We start from the raw sequence: 15,874 nt of genomic DNA on the forward strand, positions 1-15,874 counted from the left end.
GCCTTGGAGGTTAAAAACTGTATTTGCCTCAAGTGGAGGCTCTATCAACTACTGAATATGAATAAATTAAGTTTATCTCTTTTATCACAATTGTCCAATTACTTATTGTTAGATGGTGTCCGTTTTTACTAACCAGAAAACATGCAATAAGAAATGAATCACTATATATGCAAATACTTTTTTTTAAATCAACCAAAGGACAATTCTTTCCAGTTAGTTAAGATCTAAGTTATGATAAATATTACAAACTTAATGAAGTCTGCTTTAAAGTAATAAGATTTTCAGAGGAAAGATTGTACCTTTCGAGGCTCCAAGAAATCTCGAGTAGTATTGTTTTCTTCTCCATTTCGACCAAATGGAAGTTCCCGCAAAGGAATTGTTATCTCTCCCAATTCGGAATCGTTCGCATATTTTTCGTCATCATAAGCTTCGATTTTCAAGGCGCCATCCTTTAAATCCGTTTGATTCACTTCCATGATGAAAGTTTCCTTGAAAATGGGGTGCTGGGTCTTTTTCTTGGAACTGGTGCGGAATTCATACAGGGTTGTACAGCTGGATTTAGACCATCTCTTGCGCCCTTTATCTCGAACGAGCTGCAAGATAAGGTAGGGGTCGCACGTTCCTCCATAAGACCTAGGCATCAGATCTTGAGCTTCCTGAAAAAAAAAAAAAAACAATTTAAATAACATTCTTGAAATACTTTATGTCACTTGTTTGCTGTAACTTATTAGATGAAATCTGGCTCGAAATTAATGGCTAAAATAGTATTACCATATAATGTTTTCTTGTTTAATTCAGACAGTTATAAGTGATAATAATTTAGATAAGTTTTTATAAAAAATGCATTAGAAATGGTTAAAAAAGAAAATTTCTTACCTTTAAAACTACAATAAGTTCTCCAATATTGGAGCCAGCTTGCATCCGGCACCAAACACTGAACGTCACCTGACCATAGTTAGCATCCTGTTCAACATCTGTTATGGGGGCATCAATGGAAGCTTCGCTCTGCATGAATAAAACAATTTAATATATTTTTTATTATCAGAGCATAGTAAATCTTAAAGTAACATGCATTTTTCTGGCTTACTTCTACAGCAAATAAAAAGCAATTTACTGCAATTCCTAAGAAAACTTTCAAGAAGTATTATGGAACTATATTTCATATTTTCATTAAACTGCGATTTATATTTTTAAGCAGATAGGGGCCGACAAGAAGAAAAGTTGGAAATTAGCTTCAATTTATTTTTCCACGGCATAATGTAATACGGGAAATAACTATAAAACACGTCTGTCTGCATCGAAATACAAAGGAGAAGTTTCAGATTTTTTTTTCCCCCAGCGTTTTTACTGACAGAATCTTATATTTATTTCTTTGATAGGTGTCGATTTAAGATGGGGAATACCAGGTATCTTTGTAAGGAATGCAATAGGCATTAGGAATTTTTATGCCTTCATTTGCAACATGAAACTTACAGAGTCATTAATTTTTAGAGCGAGTGTTAAAAATAATTAAATAAAAAAAGCGGAATTTAGGTAAGGAAATAAGAGAAAGTTTTAGAATAGTTAATGGTTTAATTTAAGATGAAAATTTGGAAATTAATTAGGATTTAAATTAGATTAAGAGATATCATTATATGTATGTATAAATCCTAAATCTATTGTAAAAGTGGAAATGAAATTTAAAGCAGAGGGCGAAACGATCAACGCATTAATCATCAAGGGATGAATTAATGTGGACCGCAAAATGAATTAAAATATTTTCTTCAAATCTTATCGAACAATCAAGTGGGAAGCTACTGTCTTCACCTCAAATGCTATTGCAGATCAATATGGGAGAATAGAAAAAGCGATACAATTCTGAGGTACAAAATAAATAATATAAAAGAAAAGTGTAACATAATAAGGAAATAAAAAATAGAAACACACTGAAGATATAAAATGAAGAAGGATAAATCAGAAAGGAAAAAGAACATTACGATGGTGCACCAAATTCATTGAGTGGGCTAAAGACCAATGCCAGGGGATATAACATAAAGAGACTTTCGCGCGCATTTGTGAGGTTTTCCCAGGGGAGAGTTAAGAACTTGGGTTTGTACGATGAAGAAAACGGTAGAAGAATTATATTTGAAATGGAAAGGTGCAAATTGGCAAGAAGTTAAAAATCTTTTTAAATAAAAAGTGGCTGGGAACATTATGAAGGAAAAAATATTTTAAATTAAAAGATAGCTGATAAATACTTATGTGGAATCTTTAAATTCTGCCAAAAGGATTTTCGAAATTCAATTCCAAACCTTGCGAGCTTGGATGATCTAATGGCAGTGATGTAACTAAGTTGGAGCAGGTAGGGCACGTGCCCTGGGTGCAGTTTCCAGAGGGCACAAATTTAAGAAATCAATTCGTTGCATTTAAAAAAAAATTATAATAAGCTCTTATTCCCAATATTTTAAAAAATTAAATGATTCCAGCAACTGAAAGAAAATAAAAACTTTCAAAGACAATAGGCTTCTTTAACCCTTATGTTCATTTTGTATAGTATACCATACATTATAAAAATATACTATTTTTATTTTATTTTTATGTTTGTACCCCTAAATATGTATGTTTATTATAAAACACACATACCTAAATGTTTGTTCTTACACATTTTTATACATACATACCTATGTACATTTTTTTTTTTTTTTTTTTTTTTTGCTTTTCTTCAAAAAAGCAATCTTGCCACGATAAGGGTTAATTGGGCATAAGGCCGAATTAGAAACTTATGGTTTTTAGCTTGTCTTAAAACTTATAGTTATTTTAAAAGTTAAGCTGAATAAATTATAACAAGATTCAGATAACTATTTATTTTTTCCATGAAAAGCATGGAATAAAGATTTTATGTCTATTGGATTTATGTGAAAAGAAATAGCTTTGCTTTTCAATTTTTGCGAAAACAACGGATGCTCGATAACAGCATAAATAGAGATAGTATAAATTTAAAAATCCTTCAATAAGAGTAACCATATGTGTTTCAGAAAAGAGTTGTTTTTCATATATTTAGGCATTAAAACAGATGATCGGAAACCACGTTCTGAAACTCGAATTATGAATAACAGAAAGAACATTTACGATTGATATAACCGAGACATAACAATGAATAAATGAACGAGTTAAATAAATAATGAAAAGTATTCATAATAAAACCAAATTTCCCAGCTGTTCTTATCTATTCCAGATAAGAAAGAAGAAGCGGGGGGATCGCATCTCCAGTCTAGTTATAAATAAGCATGAAAGATAACCTTCATTTTCATTCATTGATACCAGCATTCATCAGAAATAAAAACATCAATATTATTCTGAATGACTAATCTTTTGGAATTTGGACTAATGTTTTTGGTTGCGTAAAACTGGAAATAATGTTCATGTAAAAATAAAGAATGGAAAGTATTCATAATAAATATTATTAATAAATATATAATAAGTAATTATATGTAAAAAATATATTTTGCTTTAAGATGGTGCAGATATAATTACCAAACATCAATCAGATACTCTTAATAGCCACACATTTCCATAAATTTATTTCTGTACTTATAAATTATATGAGGTATCTTTGCTGATATTTTTGGCAATTGCAATATTAAGTGCCGGCTGCGAAAGATGTTTTAGCTAATTAAAGCTCATTTTTTCAAAGCGCTTCGGTCGACAAAAAAAAAAAAAAAAAAAAAAAGACTATGATTAAGTTTTTTTAGATATCAATTGACTTCAATGAAATTATAAATACTTTCGCGTCGATAAAAACGAAGAAGGCAAATTTATTACTATTATGACACTTGAAACATTCACAATTTTTTGGAAGTAATGTATCCTTTTATATATGTACAGAATTTTCGTAAAAATTATATAAAAGTACAATTTTACATGTGCAGCATTTTGGTAAAAATTATATAAAAGTGAAATTTTACTTGTCAAGGACAAATTAATAATGTGTTAATTTTAATTCATCTTAGAAAAAGATCTTTGAAGTTTTGTGTAATTTCATATCTGTTTATTTCATACAATGCATTTTAACTGTCACAGGAAACTAGATATTTTATTATTAAATGTAAATTTGGTAGATAAATTTAACGATATAGGTAAAATAATTCTGCATATTATTATAGATATTAACTAAATTTGCAAAACATTTGAATAATTTTATATGCATTAATTATGGATTTATTTTAAATTCAATTTTAAAATAATGTTTAAAAGAAAAAAAGATTATATATGTGTGTGTGTGTAATGATAAGTCTAATTTCAATTTAATTAATTTTCAAGATTTTATCTTAATTTAGCCCATAGTAACTTCATTCTAAAATATTCTCTTATTTCGTGATCCAATTCCACTGTCTCTACTTAATTCGAGAGAAGCTTTGTTAAATTGCTGAATCAGCTAAAAGTCTACTTTCCCACACTCCGCGTGAAGAGGCAAAATAACGCTGATGAGGCATATTCTTTTTTAAAATCTCCCTGTGTTTCCCCTGCCTTCTCCGCGCGTGTAACGAAAATCCCTATCGAAATCTCGCAATATATTAGCGCTATGAAGAAATGTTTTCCCTATCAAAATCATAGGTTATATAAGAACAGGAATAAAATGTCCAAGAGCTTTTTCCTCATTCCTTTTCTATGTCGTTCTGTGTGCTCATCGCTTGTACATATGCCTGCTTCTTCAAAATGAAATAAAACGACGTCACGAAATTAAAAGTATCTTCACTGTCTTCAAACTGCATTCTGCTTCACATAAAATAATGCTTATATATATATCTTTTTCATTATTATTTATAGATATATTCCTTTTTGGTGGATTAAGAGATTTGTAATTTATATTTTATTTATTATTTTATATTTTTTTAAGTAGTGTATAAATATAAATATCTTTTTTTCAGTTGTACTTCACCAATGTATTATAACTGCCATGATAACAACTACTGGACTTTTTTTACTTGGGCCTTATTTAAATTATTATAATTAGAATGAAGAAAATTCTCAATACAAGTTTAACATAAAAATTTCGAATTGATTTTATAACATTTTGTTTTCTAAACGTTTTTTTTTCTTCTTTTTTTTAAAATATTCTCATGATACATTTGGTATTCATGGGCTATCCATATATAATGATTACTGTGAAGTTAATTGTAATGTTTAAATCACATCATTTACAAACTATTTTATATATTATTATTTAGGTTTAATTGAATTTTCAGTACTTGCTCTCCTTGGTATAAAGGATAATAAAAAAAATAAGAGTCGACTTTCAAAAATATACATATCTAAAGGGAATTAAAGGTTCAAAAATAGATGCTGAGATAATAATAGTGAGGTTATTTATCAAGCACTTCATTTGATTTCTAATTGAGTTTGTTGTGTTGCATATTTTATTAATTCTTATAAATTTATTTAAATTAGTACCTTTATAAATTTTTTGGATATATTCGATCTCTGAAGATGCAAACATTAATGCTAAATTTGAATTTGTTTCTTTTCTCATAAATATCAATTTTTTAATTGTTTTGACTCTCTATATTTGGATCTAAAATCATTACAGGTTGTTGGTGATTAAGTTTTAAGTTTGATAAGTTTTAACTCGTCTGTATAAATATTTTAGATACAGTTTAAATCTTGGATGTTAAATATAATTAGACCATCAACGTATCTGAAGCTTAAATTGATTTTTAAACAACGAATTCTTCCAAATAAGTTAACCAGAAGAAAGGAAAAACTAGTTCTTTATGGGATACCTTTTATTTGTTAGAATCTATTACCTCCTTTGCAAATAAAATTATTGTGAAAGCAGTAGGTGTTAAGATATTTTCTGTAAATTATTAGGATGTAAGTAGCTCAGCATTCATTTCGCATCTCTGGTTGACTTTTGGTTTTACTTTGTGTTCATAGTTGTTACATTTTTATTTTGTTCCTATATTACTTTGTGTTTTTGTTTGTTACTTTCTGTATATACAGATAAGGGTGCGATCAATTCATATTTTTAGCATTTTTTTAAGATATTATTTTTTCTAACCACTTAAATTCAAGTTTAAAAAGAAATTTAACTTGCGCAGTCTCCTGAATTGCACAGTCTTTGAGCGTTTCAAACGCATCTTAGGTCTATTTTCAGTAACTTCAATTGTTTAACATAAAACTGTCTGTATCATGTGAAAATCACACCTTTAAAAGAAACACTGGCACAACAATATTTTAGGGCAAATTTCTTTTTGGAGCTCATAAAAAAGTGTGAACGCTTTTCCATGCACTATTTTTCCATTTTAGCATCAGTGTTATGAGGATATTGCTCAGGCTCCTATCTACAAATTACTTTAAAATCGTACAAAAGTTGAACTGTTGCTTGAGAACAAGGGAAAAGAATAAAATTGTGATTTAAAGCACAATCCGCCACTCTGCATAATAGCCAACGTTACAAAACGCATCGCTTATAAATACCATTCTCAATTACATCTTAACATTAAAAAAAAAAAGTCGAAACGCTACGCATGGCTCTTCTTTTTAATTATTTTAAGGGTTCTTTTGACTGATGTTCAAAATTGCTACAAAAAGTTATTCTACCAATAATTCGGATGTTCCCCTGACGAATTAATCCAATTACATTTTTGTAGTTTTTTTTTTTTTTTTTTTTTTTTTTTGCTGTCGACTTTGACCATTTATAAACGTTTCTCTAGCTTTGCTCTTTAATGGATCTGTTGGATTCATCCCCTACAGTTTCAAAGTGTTACAAAATATATGATGATATTTTTGATGTCTTCATCGTGTTCTCGAAAATGTGATGTTTCTGCAATAAAAAGAGAAAATCATTGTTTTCCTTGAAACTTCGATCGTGTCCAAGTTTCTCATCACTTGCCTCTTTTGTTGTTTTCTGCTTTTATGGCACCATTTTTTGTGAAATAGCATTTATAAAATAAAAAAAACAAAGTGCATTTGCCTGTGCAATCTATCTTTAAACCCGCGAGAATGCACTCTCCCCCGAAACTTTCTCTCACATACCCTGTTATGAAGGGTTATCACCTTCCCCGCATAAAATTATGACCTTAGTCAAACCCCTGAATGCTACGAGGATTCAGATTTTTATTTTTCCACATGAGAGATGTGTGCTCCGTAATATAGTATAGAAAACCAGTACTTGTGTAGTAACTGCATGCCTTTAGTGAACAATAATAACGGAAGCATGAATCTAGCGTACAGTCATAGGCGATTAAAGCGCAAATAAAAGAAAAACAAATGTATATTTTAAACGATTTTTTTTCAAACTAATTGAGACCAAAATTTGACAGAACTACAATTGTAATCAGACGTTCACATACCAAATTTCATTTATTTAAGTCATTAAATTTTCTGAGTTATCGAGCTTGCATGAGAAACTAAAGACCGACAGAGGGTCAATTCCCAGACAGATTTGGTTCAAAATTCGCTAAAAATTTATATTTTAGATGATAAAACCTTGAATCAAATTTCTTTTGCCTAGGTTGTTACAAGTTTGAACCATCGAGTTTACATGCATGGAAAAGTACTGCCCGACAGAAGGTCAATTCCTTGGAGGAAGGAAGAATTAATTCGCAGGGTAGATTCAATAAAAATGCTAGAATCAAGCGAAAGATCTGTATTTCGTAACTACTGTTCGCCAATGTCATGCGAAGCATTTGCAGCGTTACCTAAAGTCCAAAATTTTATGTGCGAGTGTGGGGGGGGGATATGATACGATATAATTAATATTGACTTTTTTTTATCAGTTTTATCATTTCTCTTTCATAAAATTTATTGATTAAAATTTTTAAATTTTAAAAATTAATATACCTTTACTTCGCTTATTTCATCTGGTAAATAAAAATTTTAAAATTTGAAATTTTGGAAAATTTACGGTTGTTTATTTATTAGTTTTTTTTTTTAAAAAAAAAATTTTGAAACTGAAATTACCATACAAATTTGTAAAAAAAATAATTTTTGGTTATTACTAAGATGTGCTGTTAATTTAAAAAAACTCTTTGAAATATTTTTTAACCATGTTTGCAAAACATGTCTGAAAATGTGTTACTGTATTGAAAATTTCCATGAATATTATCAGGATGAAAAGTTAATTCTCTTCGAAATGCTAAGTTATAGGAGTTTTTAGAGCATGGCAAAATATGTCTTTAGTTCACATTTCCGAAAGAACGAAAGAAAAAAAAAAGAAAAAAAACTCCCTCCCAGTTAATAATAATAACGCAAATTCCCTGCTTTCTTAGTTATTCTCTTCAGATTACTAAAAGGAAATAAAAATGTTGCGTTGTTAAGTTTTTTTTTTTTTTTTTTTTTTTTTTTTTTTTTTTTTCTGGAGATAGATGCGATGTGGGTTAACTAGATTTGACGGTAAAAAAAATATTCATATATGTTCAATCAATATCATTGCAGCATATTACTCATCCTAAAAAGAAAAAGCTTCCACTGTTTTAAAAATACAAATTTCATCAATTAAACATCTTGTTTCATATCGCCAAGGCTTTTTATTAATATAATTACTGCTTTGAAAAAATTAACTAAAAACAAATTTAGTGAAACGTTATTTAGTTTATTTATCCCATTTTAAGATCAACCCATTCAGAATTATTTCCTTTTGGAAAGTCGATTCTTACTTGCATGAACTTGGTGTTACCCCGCTTCAGATTATGAAGACATTATTAAATGTCATGCGCATTGTCAACCTTTGGCAGATACAGAAGACAAAGCACAATAGCTTCTTTCTCCCAGACATATAACTATACCTGTTCAGTGAACAACTGTTTTAACGAATAAAGGATACAGATGTCACGGATACAAAAAAGAAAAGAAAAGAAGAAAAAAAAGCTAATGGCATTAAACATTTGTACCAAATCTGTTTGTTATATATCATATTTTTCTTATTTGAGATCTTCTTGCAATTTTTTTTTATTTATGCAATTCAGTTTTTTCAGTCACATTTCCCTATTTAATCCTTTATTTGCATTTAGTTTGCTTTTGCATATATAAGGTGATTAAACTTCATACATTTATGTAAATTTATGTAATGTACATTATGTAAATGTAATGTAAATGTTAATACATTATGTAAATACATTTATGAAAATTAAACTTCACACATTTTTCGGGTACTCATTTGGAATCTTCTTTCTATGTAGAAGAAAAATTATTGACGGTTTTCCCTTTCCAATTAATAATGTTGTTCACTTTTCACTCAAAACTTTAATGCCATGAATTTTAAAACGTCTTTGAATTATGGAATAGGAATATCAGTTTTCGGAAAGCGCAAAAACATATCCTTCAATCTACAGCTTTATTTACATGGGACATTTTGAAAGTATAAATTTAAGTGTATTTTTGCATTTCAAATAATAGCTATTGCCAGAAATTTTTATTCCAAATCATTTGCTTAAAAAAATTCTTTATCGAAATCATTTTTAAAAAACTTGTAAATACCCTCTATATTTCAGTCGAAGGAAGTTGTTTCGAGCAAATATGAAGGCAAAGTTATTTTTGCTTTAAGTTTATAAAATTGTTTAATATAGCCGCATATTAAATAATATTTCATATTGTAGCGAAATAATTTGGTTCATTTTATCACGTTGCTTACTACACAAGTTGTATGTAACTATTTTTTTCGCGCCAACTGTTTATCCATTTCACTCTTCTCTATTGAATATTTAAACCAACAAAAAGTTAGTGGTATTTTCAAATTTGTCTAAACATTTTACTCTTTCTAAAGTTCATGATCATTCCTTGAAAAAAAATTAGTATATGACCGCCACTTTAAATAGCTATTACTAGGTCAGTTTTAGGAGAAAAAAAAAAAAGGAATTGTTTTTTTATTGTATGTGTTAGAAAATCTGTTTTTTTAAAAAAAATAAATATGATCTATAGGACTAGATAACAAGGGTAATTGGAGGTATCCTAATTTATTCAGAATTACTTTTATTGACTGAAACAACAAATAAAAGAGAATTATTTACATCATTTATAGCTTTTTTACAATTGACAATATAAGGTATCTTTGCTGTTTAGAAACTAACATTTCGGCCACAATCAAAGTGAGCCTGTATATGCATAAGTGGTCTTTTCTCAATAGCTTACTTCACCAAATCATAAAATATTCTACACACACACACACACACACACACACACACACACACACACACACACACACACACACACACACACACGAGCGCTCGAACTTTATTTTTGAAAAGTTTATTTTCTGAAACGTAATTCTTGTGGATGAATACTTGTGTGAACGAGAAAAAAATAGACATTTGGCCATTATATTTTATTTCTAGTACAGTTTCGAGTTAAATGCTAAAATACTTTTAAGGTATTTTATTTTATTTATTTATTGATTTTCTATATATATACTCCTTGTGTGACAACAAGTATACCACAAAGCTTACATACGCAAGTCAGTACACAATTGATAGTACATGAAATTTCAAATATAAAGGACGCAAACACAAATGCAAATTAAAAAAAAAAAATGGAGAAAACAAGGAAAAAACAATTACAAACAAAAAATAAAACAAAACTGCTTACAAACTAACGGAAACATACAGTAAATGATATAATACAATTGGAAAAGCATGATCAAATAAAAATAAAATATAAAACTACAAATACAAAAGCATTAAAGTATATATGCAAATATATGTAGGCAAACACACGGAAATAAAGTCTAAATAATACGGGGAAAAATACTATTAATATATGTACTAAAGGGATTGAAAGATGATTTACTCTGTACTAAGGCAGATAAATGAGGAGGCCAAGCTATACTGTTCTTTAGAAGGCAGTTCCTGAGTTTACGTCTTTCGGGAATAAATTTGATGCATTAAAATATCAAATGCTTTGCAACCTGGACTGCACCACTGTAGTACGAACGGTCTGCGAACGAAAGAATCAGTCTGCGACAAATTGAAGCGTTTTAAATTTCCGTGCCCAGTCAGAAACTGGTTAAGCTTAAAATTAAACTCAAAGCAGACTTTAAGCGTCTCTGTAAGGAAGAAATAAATTCCTTAGTGAACTGTGCATTATTTGATATTTTTAATATAAGGTATGCCATTCATATATAACCTTATCTTTAAAGTCATTCTTTAAATAAGATCTCGGAATACTCATAGGAATGAAATTAGCTAATTTTGTCGCTTCTTAACGCAAGCCAATCCGCACTTTCATTACCAGATTCTCGTATGACCTCTAACAAAAGATAAGAAAATTTGCACACCTTTGTTTCAGAGAAAACGCAGAGTGGATTGTGTTTTAACAGTCATTTGATTTAGGGAATCGATGTTATTTAAAGCATATATAGATGAAAGGGAGTCGCTGCAAATTAAAAGCAAAAAATTTAAGGTCAACGTGAAAATCGATTGCTTAAAAATAGAACAACTTATTGAATACATACGTAGTTGGAAACAGATGCATTGCCCTGGCTACTTGATGACATACTGCTGTAAGTAGAATCTTCTCTCTTGCGGCCATTCTTTCCATGCAAGGAATTGCTTTTGCTACTGCTTCGGATCACAGGAGGTCCACATTCGACAGTATATTGAGGTGCTCCGGTCAATTTGATGTAGGTACCTTCTTCTAATCCTTCGATTCCGTATTTTAATTTTCTTTTTTCTGATAGAAATGAAAGCATTTACAGCTCAATCAGTTCTTACGAAAATGAAAAGATAAAAATGAAACAACTATTGTAGAAACACCGAGCATTATTCTGATACATTTTTCACTACTTTTAAACATTAAGTCCATTTCACTATATAATCAACGTTCGAATGGCCAGCTAATTTGCACTCGAGGCAATCTCGGGCAATTAATAAGTTTTCATTGAAGACAGGAATTGTAACAAAGCAGTTGGGGGTCTAATGCCCGACAAAGAATCATAATGTCGACAAAGAATTGTTCGTTTCTTGAAGCGATTAAAAATCTGTCAGCGGTATTTACAAAATTTGAAGTTCTATTTTAAAAATCGCAAGGCATTTAATCAAAGCATCACGCTGACAGACTTATTTCAAGAAGTCTATACCGAATGGATTAATTCAGGGGTCGGCAACCTGTGGCTCTTTTAATGTGAAGTTGTGGCTCTCCAGTTCCATACGAAAAATTAATAATTTACTATCAAAAACCTTAAAAAATAAGAATATATTTTTAAGTACCTAATCTCTCAACAGCTTCTATTAACATAATAGTCAAATACAAATCGCTACGAATAACATGACCATAATGAGATAAATTTGAACTATTATTTTGTTCTTAGAGATGAGACTCCGTGACCATGTTTATCTTTCAGTAAATTGCATTTCATTTCTGTTCTCACACAAACAGTCACCGTTTAGAGTCTAGACAGCATGTCTAGACCCTAAACATGTTTTCAGTCAGTTAATCTGGGATAAACGGTCGACCTTACATTGCATGTGCGTTAACTTAATCGCCTGCCGTTTTTGCGTGTCTATTCGCTTGTTTTTTCAAGAAGAATACGATTTAGAAGCGAATTATCTTCTCAAAGGTATGTATGCGTATAATATAAAATCAGTAACAGAATTGGATTACATATCTGAGGATCGTGTTAACGAAATAATAATGGTAAATAAATTATCTGTCGTTTTAGATAGTTAAGTAAAATTTTAAAACATTTTTTCAGCTCCGCTTCAGCATTGCATCTGGTATAAAAAAGAGAACTGAAGAAGAAAACCGAGAATTCAATCAGGATTGGATGGAGGCGTTTGCCTTCATATGCAACACAGATGGCCTTTTGACTTATCTCATTTGCCATGAAAAACTCTCACACAATAAAAAAAAATCAAATTTGGAGAGACACTTCACTACAAAACATTACCCAGTTTGCTGGTAAATACCAACCGGTGATGCACAAAAAAAAGCTGTTGAAGAGCTCCAAAAAACACTCAAGTTCTATGCTAAGTAGCTGGGCGCAATCTTCCAATAATGTAAATCTGGCAAGCTTTGCAGTATCATTAGAAATTAAAAAAAGAGGAAAACCATTCGCAGATGGTGAGTACGTCAAAGATTGTTTTATACGTGCATTTGAAGAACTGTTAAAAAAACAAAGCAGAAGTTATGAAAAAAATCAAAGATTTGCCATTATCTGCTGAAACAGTACAAGATAGTACTACTAAAATGTCTTCAAATGTAATAATATGCAAGTGGAAGATATTCAACTGGCTTCTGTCTTATCACTTGCGATAGATGAGTCTTGCAACATAAAAGACACGGCACAAGTTACCCTTTTCGTCAGGTATATGTCGTCTCAATGTCCAAAAGAAGAATTGTTAGGATTGCTACCGCTCTCAGGGCAAACTCGTAGAGAAGATATAGCAAATACTGTGCAAAAAGGCCTGGAAGACAATGGAATCGATATAAATAAAATTGTTTCTATAGCAACTGATGTAGCCAGAAGTATGACAGGAATACATAGAGGGTAACATCAATTCTTCAGAAAAAAATAAACCACGAAATTCTAGCGTTTTACTGCATAATTCATCAAGACGCGCTTTGTGCCCACACATTTCCGGCCGAAATAGAGTTCACGAACTTGGTAATTAAGATGATTAACAGAATCTTGACAAAAGCACTCTACCATAGCCAGTTTAAAGATTTCCTTCAAGAAATAGATATCCAGTTTTCTGACCTACTTCTGCACAATAAAGTGCGATGGCTTTCCAGAGGTAACGTATTGCAACGTTTTGTTTTGTGCGAAATAAAAACATTCTTCAATGAAAAAAATATGGAACATCTCGAATTGGAAGAAGACAAATGGCTTCAAAAATTCAACTTCATGGTAGATACTATTGAAACAATGAAACGAAATGAACTAAATCTAAAACTGCAAGGAAAGGGCAACCTAGCCTACGCCTTGCTTGAAGAAGTAGTTTGTTTCGAGAAAAAAAATTACTTCTTTTTATTGAAGACATGGGGAGCGGTAGATTACTTCATATTAAAAATCTGAAGTAATATCTCGATGAGACCAATGCAACTATTGACATGAATTACTTCAGCATAACTTTAAAAAACATGAAGGATCGATTTATATCTATCTATATTTGTGTTTTATATGAATAAAGATTATTCCGTATTTAAAGCCATTTATTTTAAATCAAATATATATAAGCAAATACTATAATATTGAATACTATAATATTGAAAATTGTTAGTGGCTCTTTAAAAATTGGAAAAATTTGTAAATTGTTGCTTTTGGCTCTTCCGTTTCAATAGATTGCCGACCTCTGGATTTGTTGATTTGATGTCTCATGCTCCCGAAATGTTTCCGTGTTAACAGTGTTAAAATATGCTTGAAAATGCACCATTGTGAATTTCATGCTATGATTAATATCGGTATATTACATATACAGATAATAGAGTTTTAATTTCTAACACAAGTATAATTTCATTCAAATTTGACGTAAAATTGAACAAAAATGCTAAAGATGTTAGACTCCTTGCCACAACCACATCTGGAGGCAGAGACCATAATAAAAGGTTAAAATTCTATTACATTAGTGAGTATTCTCGAATATTCTCAGGTGCAATTGCATTTTCGAAATTTGTAGAACCTCTTTAAATTTCCAGAACATTTTAGAACATTCTCGATTATTTTAAATATTCTTGTATTTTGAAACAATTCAGAATTATGCAACATTAAATAAATTTTTGTAGATTATATATCATTGTACACATTCCAGAATTTTCTTTAACATTCTTGGAATATTCTAGAAGTTTTTGGAAAATCCTGGAATATTAATAAAAACTATTACATTTTGGAAAAAAAATTTTAAAATTTTTGACAGCTTGAAACATTTGTATGATTTCACAAAATTAAAAAAAAAAAAATTAACTGGAACAATCAAATGTTTGAAATGTTTTCGAACTTAATTGCGTATTCCTGCAATAAAAATATATTTACAGCTCTATAACAATATAAAAATAGATGTGAGATGTGAATTAATCTAGCATATAAGTTAAGATCGAAATGCTCATTATAAAATTGAGTTTCTGAAAAGCAAGTGAATCCATATTTCACTGGTGATTGAAATTCGTGCAATCGTTGAGAAATGTCAATTGGGATTTCACAATGACTGAAACGAAATGTTAACTTAGCTGTCAAATTCAACAGAGAATAAAAAATTTAATGCTTTTGAATGCAGACAAAACGTATGATGAAAGACGGCTTCAGACTATGCGAAACATGTTGGAAGTACCAAACACGTGGAAGGTAGGATCTGAAAATCTACCCTTGATTTCAATTTTAAATTTGAAAATCACCTCTCAAAAGAGAGGAAATAAATTACTAATTTCATTCTTAGTCACTAAAAATTGAATAAAAACTGGAAAATAGCTTTTTATTAATAAGAAAAAACTGCTATAATATAAGGAGATTTGATACATTTTCTAGAAATATCTTAAAATTTTCATTTTATTGAAAATGTTCAGTCTTTTCTTTAATTATTTAAAGTGTCTTCAAAAAGGACAACTTTAAATAATTAATTATTAAATTTACCTCCATTTTTGGAAGACACGGCCGCAATGAAAATATCGAATTGGCGATAGACTAAATTGTTATATAACTTGCTTATGGATCATAAACATCCATTTTTATTGCCAAATTTTAAACTATTTTTATCATTTCATGTTTTGAATTTTCATACAAATACTTCAGCAAATATTCTTAAAAAATGTTGGATAATAAGTATTAGAGTTTTTGTTTGGAAAATCATGTTTAAAATCTCTTAAAATAAGCGTTAAAGTGAGAATAAAGTGACGGCAAAGCAACCATGTCCAACAATAAATTTAAGTGATTTTTAAAAGTTAGAACTGAATTTTGTAGCCCATTCATTAT

At 29.8% G+C, this 15,874-nt stretch overlaps 1 protein-coding gene across 1 annotated transcript in view; it reads right to left on the reverse strand.

Annotated features, from left to right (window-relative positions):
• LOC129960094 (synaptotagmin-A-like) overlaps window positions 1-15,874 on the reverse strand; it is a 66,197-nt gene that overhangs the window by 13,670 nt on the left and 36,653 nt on the right. Inside the window, exons 3-5 of the mRNA XM_056073201.1 lie at window positions 11,426-11,643; window positions 877-1,005; window positions 300-656 (exon numbers count right to left, since the gene is read on the reverse strand). Of these exons, the coding sequence (XP_055929176.1) occupies window positions 300-656; window positions 877-1,005; window positions 11,426-11,643 (704 nt within the window). The remainder of the gene's footprint in view (window positions 1-299; window positions 657-876; window positions 1,006-11,425; window positions 11,644-15,874) is intronic.

This window comes from Argiope bruennichi, chromosome X2, assembly GCF_947563725.1.
Source record: "Argiope bruennichi chromosome X2, qqArgBrue1.1, whole genome shotgun sequence".
In the NCBI taxonomy this organism is placed as follows: Eukaryota; Metazoa; Arthropoda; class Arachnida; order Araneae; family Araneidae; genus Argiope; species Argiope bruennichi.